Source organism: Chrysochloris asiatica, unplaced genomic scaffold (assembly GCF_000296735.1).
Source record: "Chrysochloris asiatica unplaced genomic scaffold, ChrAsi1.0 scaffold00021, whole genome shotgun sequence".
NCBI lineage: Eukaryota > Metazoa > Chordata > Mammalia > Afrosoricida > Chrysochloridae > Chrysochloris > Chrysochloris asiatica.
Window position 1 is genome coordinate 1,793,478 of NW_006408539.1, and position 8,564 is coordinate 1,802,041.

Sequence of the window (8,564 nt, forward strand, 5' to 3'; positions counted from 1 at the left end):
TATGTACCACAGCTTGTTTATCCATTCTTCAGTTGATGGGCACTTTGGCTGGCTCCATCTTTTTGCTATTGTAAATAGTGCAGCTATGAACATTGGTGTAAATATATCTTCCCGTGTTGTTAGCCTGGGTTTCTTGAAGAGCATATGATTACATTTTACTTTTTTATGCAAGGAGCTCTGGTAGTGAAGTGGTTATGAATCTGGCTGCTAACCTCAAGATCAGCAGTTGGAAACTACTAGCTTTCTCCGTGGAAGAAAGGTGTGGCTTTTTGCTGCTGTAAAGATTTACAACCTCGGAAACCCTGTACAGGGTCGCTATGAATCGGAACCAACTCCACGCACATAACCACCGCAACCACTTTTTTATGCACCCTGATTTATATATGACATTTAAAGTGATTATTGATATAGTTGGTTTAATATCTACCATGTTTGTAACTGTTTTCTATTTGTTGTTGTTTATCATCCCCTCTTTTTTTGCCTTATCTAGTTTTAACTGATCATTTCTTAAGCTTCTGTTTCTCTCCTAGCATATGTATCAATTGTAATTCTTTTTTAAAATATTTTTTTGTGTGGCTGCCCTAGAGTTTGCAATATGCATTTACAACTAATATTAAATCCACTGTGTGGTGCCATTTGCTTTCGTACATAGAGTCCGTACAGTAGCTTTACAACTGTGCAAAATCATCATGTGTTTTTTAAAGAAAAATGATTGTGTTCTCTTAAAAGAAAAGAAATAACTATATCCTTTTTTTTGTTTTTTTTTATATATATAGGTACATGAAATCTCGCTTAACCTATTGTCAAATTAATGATGTCATTAAAGAAATCAACAAGGCAGTAGCTAGTAAATACAAGATTGTACATCAGCCAAAGAAATCTATGAGTTCTGTGGTCAGAAACCTTTATCACAGATTTATAGAAGAAGAAACAAAGGATACAAAAGGTAAAATGGTAGCATGTACATGTGTACTTGGCAACTGTTTGCCATACAACTCATTATGAAAAGCAAACCTAATTCTCAAAATTCTAATCTAGAGAGGTAGTTCTTAACTGAAGCAGTTTTGCCCATGAGGGGACATTTGGCAATGTCTTAAGACATTTTTGGTGGTTACATCTCATGTAAGGAATGCTATTAACATCTAGTGGGTAGAGAACAGGAATGCTGCTAAAATGCTGCGTGCACTATACAGGGTATACCTCTCACTCTCTCCTAAAAAAGAATGATCAGACCCAAAATATCAGTAGTAGTGCCATGGCTAAGAAATACCACTCTAGAATCTGTTGTGGTACTATATCTAGTATTCTGTTAATTAGAATACAAATAATGATAGTAGGTTATACCTATATAACATTTACTTACTGTGTACCAGGTAGTGTCCTAAGAGCTTTAGTCCTGATAATACCATTATAAGGTAGGTACTATTATTATCCCCAGGTTGCAGATGAGGAAAGAGCGTAACTAACTTGCCCAAAGTCAGCAAGTTAAGTGATCAAGCCACTCTGGATCATGTTCTTAACCACGACACCGTATTGTTTCTTGAGGGCAATATACAAGAAAGGGAGGCAATGTATAAGAAGAGGGAGGTTGGCGGAAGAATGATGAAGACAGGTGAAGACACAGGGAAGTATGCAAAGGCTAAAGCAGATAGAGGTAAATAGTATTATATACACAACCTTAGAACAACAGTGTTCCATGGGGAGATACTTGGACAGAGACACAGGCTGATTGGGTATGGGAGGAAAAGTGGGTGTATGCCCACAGATTTAGAAGCGTTTGAAAGAGGATATTTGTACATGGGTATTTATCTTTCCTGCTAACACAACTATAAATGTGGTGGAGCATACAGTGAGCAAAATGATGAACCCTTCCTAAATTATCAAACATCTTAAGGCAACGAGTTGCTGAGTTTGGGAGCCCAGGACTATAGTCTCAGGGGACAACATGGTCAATTGGCTTAACAGTCCATAAAGACAGTGTTCTACATCCCACTTTGGTGCATAGCATCTGGGATCTCAAAAACTTATGAGCAGCCATCTAAGGTGCTATGTGCGGAAGAAAGAAGAATGATGAGAATTGAAGATGTTTGGAATCAATTAGTCCAGCAGGCTAATGGAACATGTGAACTTCAGTCTTCATGAGTCTGAAACCAGAAGAACTAGATGGTGCCCGCTATTACTAACAACTGCTCTGAAAGGGCTCACATTAGAAGGTTCTGGATTAGAGTTTAAGAAAATGTGGAATAAAACTCAAAATTATTTATAAAAAAAAGACTGCGCTTACTGGTCAGAAAGATTGGAACAATCTGAAACTATGACCCTCGATCATCCTTCAGGTCTAGAAAGGAATTCACCCTCGTGGCCCAATTTTCAGTCAAGTAGTAGGTAGATATAGAGAGAGGACAACAACGCTAGTAAGATATGCACACTATGAAGTGGTCAATCATTCAAAATTAAAAGGACAACACTTACCTTAGCACAGAGTTGAGAAGGGATGGGAAGGAGGGTGGAATGGAAATAGGAGCCACAAGGAGGAAGCAGGAAAACTGCTGTTGCATGGAGGGGATTGTAGTCACTGAGATGAAACAAAGTGTAGGATTTGTTGAATGTAGAACCGATGAACTTGTCTGTAAACCTTCACTCAATTCACACTAAAAAGTTAAAAAATGTAAAAAAAGTATATATGAGATCTTCACAAAGTTCATGGAGGACTGAAATAAGATAATGGAATTTTTCCATGAACACTATGAAGTCCCTAGTATTATCCAAGACACTAGTATTACCCATAGGCAGCTAGAAGTAAAACAGGACCACATTTTCGTGTTCACAATGTAATGCATTAAAGAACCATCTTGAAAGCTGACTTTGTAAAACTCAGCTCTGATCTCTTTCCTTCTAGGTCATTATTTTGTAGTGGAAGCTGACATAAAGGAGTTCACTGCTTTGAAAATTGACAAGAGGTTTCACGTGATCCTGAATATTTTACGACACTGCAAGAGGCTCTCTGAGGTCCGAGGGGGAAGACTGACCCGTTATGTTATAACCTGAGGCCCTGTGAGCCCTCGGACCAACCACAGTGAAGTATAGGGATAGAATCTGTTCCTGGAATGCTTTATATATACTTTGATTCACTTTTTTTTCCCCTTTCTTCTGTAAAAATAAAACTTTTATTTTGATAAATGTCCTCCCTTTCAGCAAATATTTAAACTCCTACCATATAAACCTTTGTGCTAGGCACATAGTGGAATGAAAAACATTCATGTCCAGCTTTAGTGTTCAGATGACGATATAGCAGAGCCAGTAAGAAGGGTACAGATGTAATCCTGGAAGACAAAAGGTCACGAAGATAAGGTCAGGGATCCCTAGATCCCTAGGAATTAAAGTTCATTAGTATCTAAATCCCATCAATGGCATTTCCGTCTGCGGAACACTTCCTAAAAAGTTGGACTTGGAGACAGTTGTGCATGTGTATTTTCTTTGCTCTCTCATATTGGCACTAGCGAGTAAATTACATGAAATGCACTCAAGTATAAATCAGTCTGTAAACTTCAGCTTGTAGTGAAATTGTAATGACAGAACATTGAAATGAAAAAGATGATAAAATAACGTGTAGGAGGGTTGATAGTGGTCATGGATAATGAGTGACTGATTGGACGGTAGGAATTTAGCCATGTTTTTCTCCTTGACCTAGGAAGACTATCTGATGGTCCGCTAGGTCTGTACTGTGTTTGGCAGGCTTATCCCTGTAACAGAGAACCTGGTTAACACCATCGCTGTGATGACTACAACGCACTTTATGAGTCTTGTATATGTGTAGTTTATCCTTCTTTTCTCCTTGACTTAAACGCAGGTATGTTTAATTTGTCATGTCTTGCTTTAAATAAAAGTAATGACATGATACTTTGTTTTGAGTCCAGACTAATTTTTCTCTGAATCATTTTTTTCCTATGGAAACAGTTTTCTGTTTGAGGTGTTTCTTCTTGAAACTCCTATTGAACACCTTTATCAATAAGTTACTTTTTAAAAAATGAATGTTGGGGTGAACAGTTCATCTCTGTTGTAGTTGTTGGCACATTCATTTGGGTAAAATCATTTTCCTTAAAGAATAATGAAGACTTCCCCTCCTTTCACACAAGAATTAATCTGTTACTTAGAAATAATTTTCAAACAAATTGACAGTTTTTTTGAAATCTTATTTTGTAGACTTTCCACAACTTGATAAACATTTACCAAATCCCTACAGCTAACACCTGTAAAGATTTACAGCCTTGGAAACCCTATGCAGGGTCTCTATGAGTCGGAACCAACTCTATGGCACATAGCCACCACCACATGAGGTGCCCTGGTGGCGTAATGGGTTAAGCACCGGACTGCTAATCAAAAAGCTCACAAGCCTCTCTACAGAAGATGAGGTGCCACGCACCTCTCTACCCACTGACCCCTCCCTGACCTCCCTATCTTTGAAATTCCATCTCCCACAGTACTTCCTCTCCCTCTCCTTGCTGTATTTTTCTCCATAGCACTTCCATCCTGAATATGTCTTTATTAACTCAAATAGTCTTCAAAATAAAAGGTGTGGTGGTGGCTATATGCGTGGAGTCGGTTCTGACTTATAGCGACCCTGCATAGGGTTTCCGAGGCTGTAAATCTAAATGGAAGCAGAATGCCTCATCTTTCTCCTACAAACAGCTGGTAGTTCGAATTGCTTCACCCTGAGGTTAGCAGCTTGACTGCTCACCAACTAGGCTACCAGAGCTCTTTACAGTTGTTAAGTGCCGTCAAGTCGGCTCCAACTCTTAGTAACCTTGTATAGGGTTTCCGAGGAGTTGCTGGTGAGCTTGAACTGCCGACTTTGCAGTTCAAACCGACTTTGCATTCCAGCACACTAACCTGCCGCGTCACACCAGGACTCCCACTCTACAGTTGTTATTGTTAGGTGCTGTTGAGTCCCATTTCAACCCATAGTGACCCTGTATAGGCTTTCCAAGGAGCGGTTGGTGAGCTTGAACCGCTGATCTTGCGGTATAAACAATTTTGGATTACCACGCATTAACCCCAGCGCCACACTAGGACTTTACAGTTGTTAAACGCTGTAGAATCGATTCTGACCCATAACGACCCTGTATCGAGTTTCCGAGGAGCTTCTGGTGAGCTTGAACCACCGACCTTGCAGTTCAAACAGTGGTGGTGGTGATGGTGACTCATAGCGACTCTGTACAGGGTTTCCGAGGCTGTAAATCTTCACGGGAGCAGAAAGTCTCATCTTTCTCCCGTGGGAGGGTGCTAAGTAAGTATTAACTGAAACAGTTTGTGTGCATTGGCAAATGACTTCACTTTTTCAAGCCTTAGTTTTCTCCTGTATATGTTGATACAGTTAAACTAAAAATTTTCTAAGAACTTTCTACTTTTAATATTCCAGGATTCTAATATCCTAGTTATTTTCCATGAAAAAGAAAGGCTATTCTGGATCATTAAATAAATGAGAAAATAAATATATAAAAATATTCTACTGATAATTACATGAAAATCTCATCTTTTAAGTAAGGAATCTGTAAGGTATCATTTTTTAAGCTCTAAAAAATACTGAAATTCTCACTTATGAATTAGGGTTAAAAAAACAACTAATGACTAAGGAACTTTTTTTTTTTTAATGTTTTATTGTGAATTATGTGATAGTTTACATGGGAGAACATTAGCTTTACATTCATCCTACTTTACATCGTTTCATTTCCATGGTTTCAATCCCCTCCATGCATCATCAACCAACCAAAGAGAATGCCCTGATTGCTACCCTTGGGCCCTCACCATGGATGAGCTAATAGAAGATCTCCTCACATCAACTGCCTTGCCAGACCAGTGCCATTTCATTCAGGCCATCTTTAACAATGTGGAGAAATTCTACATTCCTGGAGCGGACATCACAAGCTATACCCTCAGCCAGCATTTCATCCCTCATCGAAAGGGTTGGATTGGCATTTTTTGAGGGGGGATGTAAGACAACTCATGAGTATTATACCTTCATGGGAGTTACTTTGCCCATTGACCTAAACAGTGAATCAGCCAAACAATAGGAACTCCAGTTCAAAGCTTATTACCTGCCCAAGGATGATGAGTGTTTCTAGTTCATCTATGTGGATCAGGATGGTGGGGTACAAGGAGCAAGAATCCCTTTTCAGTTCCATCTGGAAAGTTGTTAACACTCTGGGAGAGGTGGAGGAGATTGATCAGTAAACAGGAAGTTTTGTTGTAAATAAAGCAAGGAGGACAAGGACAGCTACATCTACCTCCAGAAGTAGAACTCAGACATTCAACTTGAGCTCTAGAAGATGCAGGGACAGCAGACGGAGCTAGAAACCACAAAGAGAATCATTAAGAATGTGGAACAAAAAGTGAAAGAGCAGGAGGACTGTTGGGAGAGAGAGCTGCTTCAACTCAAAAAGCAAAATCAGATGATAGCTTCAGACAATGAGGAGATGGGAATCAGTGGATCAGCTTCAGGCTCAGCTATCAATCCAAGAGAAAGCAAGGGAGAAGCTTATTCAGGGAGACAAAGGTAAGACTGAGCAACTGCAGCATCTGAAAAAGGAAAATGACCAGCTGTTTCAGAAAAAGCTTGAGTAGACTGAAAGATGAAGCAGAAAGATACTGCTGCCACAGGGAACAGCAGGAGCGAACAGACCAGAACTCTGCCCTGTCAAAAAGACTAAATGAGAATGAGTTTACATGAACTACCTACCTTGAGGTTAGCAGCCCAACACTTAAGCCACTACACTACCAGAGCTCCTTTTTGTTGTTGTTGGTGTCATCTACATCTAGTTGATTTGGACTCACAGAAACAACAGAAAGAAACAATACCTGGTCCTGTGCCATCCAGAGTTGTTACGTTTGAGCCCATTGCTGCTGCCACTGTGTCAATTCATCTAGTTGGGAATCTTCCTCTTTTCTGCTGACCCTCCACTTTATGTCCTTCTCCAGGGACTGGTCTCTCCTGATAATATGTCCAAAGTACGAGAGATGAAGTCTTGCCATCCTGGCTTCTGAGGTGTATTCTGGCTGTAATTCTTCTAACACAGATTTGTTTGTTCTTCTGGCAGCCCATGATACTTTTAATGTTCTTCTCCAACACCATAATTCAAGTGAATTGATTCTTCTCTGCTCTTGCTTATTCAATGTTCAACTTTCATATGTATATGATATGATTGAAAATACCATGACTTGGGCCAGGTGCACTTTAGTCCTTAAACACTTTTAAAGAGGTCTTTTGCAGCAGATTTGCCTAATGCAATAAGTCCTTTGAGTTTTTGACTGCTGTTTCCATGAGTGTAGACTGTGGATCCAAGGACAATAAAGTCTTTGACAACTTCAGTCTTTTCTCCATTTATCATGATGTTATTTATTAGTCCAGTTGTGAGGATATTTGTTTCCTTTACAGTGAGGTGCAATCCATACTGAAGGCTGTAGTCATTGATTTCTATTGGTATTTTAAGTCATCTTTGCTTCCAGAAAGCAAGGTTGTATATTTATGCGTTAAGTGCCATCAAGTCAGTTCCAACTCAAAGCGACCCTGTATAGAGTTTCTAAGGAGCAGCTGCTGGGTTTGAACTGATGACCTTGTGGTTCGCCATCCAGTGCTCATCCTACAGCACCACACCAGGAGTCCTGTATATGTATGTCACAGGTTATTAATGAGACTCCTCCAATCCTAATACTACATTCTTCTTCACATAATCCAGCTTCTTGAATGATTTGCTCAACATATAGATTAATAAGTATGGTGAAAGGATACAACTCTGGCACACACCTTTCCTGTCTTTAAACCATTCAGCATCCCCTTGCTCTGTTTAAACAACTGGTCTATGTACAGGTTCCTCATCAGCATAATTATAAGTATTCTGTAATACTCTTCTTACTGTTATCTTTAGTTTGTCATGATCGAAAGAGTGGAAAACATTTGCATAGGCAATAAAGCACAAGTAAACATCTTTCCGGTATTCAGCCAAGTTCCACCTGACATCTGGCTTGGATTTCTGGCAGTTCTTTGTTGATGTACTGTTGTAAATGTTTAAAATTATTTTCATCAAAATTTTACTTGAATGTGATATTAATGATATTGTTTGATGATTTCTGTATTCTGTTGGGTCATTTCTCTTTGGAATGGGCACAAACATGGAATTTTTCAAATTAGTTGACCAGGTAGTTGTCTTCCAAATTTCTTGGCATACATAAGTGAGAACCTCCAGTACTGCATTACTTTGTCTAAAGATTTCAATTTGTGTGCCATTAATTTCTGAAGCCTTGTTTTTTTGCTAATGCCTTCAGTGCAGCTTGAAGTTTTTCCTTCAGTACCATCAATTCTTGATCATATAGTACCTCTTGAAATGGTTGAATATCAACCATTTCTTTTTGGTACAGTATCTGTGGTCCCCTTCCATCTAATTTTGATGCTTCTGTATCATTCCAAACATGTTGGTGGTGGTTATGTGCTGTGGAGTCAGTTCCAACTCATAGTGACCCTGCACAGGGTTTTCGAGGCTGTAAATCTTTTGTTGTTGTTGTCAGGTGCC

The 8,564-nt window shown here is 39.3% G+C and overlaps 1 protein-coding gene and 1 pseudogene across 2 annotated transcripts in view; both read left to right on the plus strand.

Annotated features, from left to right (window-relative positions):
• The window catches only part of SKA1 (spindle and kinetochore associated complex subunit 1), a 22,904-nt gene extending 19,768 nt beyond the window's left edge, over positions 1-3,136 (plus strand). Inside the window, exons 4-5 of one of the 2 annotated variants that reach the window (XM_006837492.1) lie at positions 777-946; positions 2,900-3,136. In XM_006837492.1, the coding sequence (XP_006837555.1) occupies positions 777-946; positions 2,900-3,048 (319 nt within the window). In that variant the 3' untranslated portion in view covers positions 3,049-3,136. The remainder of the gene's footprint in view (positions 1-776; positions 947-2,899) is intronic. The other variant, XM_006837491.1, reaches the window with a different exon arrangement.
• Positions 3,137-5,806: 2,670 nt separating this feature from the next.
• On the plus strand, positions 5,807-6,727 carry LOC102820338 (annotated as a pseudogene).
• The last annotated feature ends 1,837 nt before the right edge of the window (positions 6,728-8,564 follow it).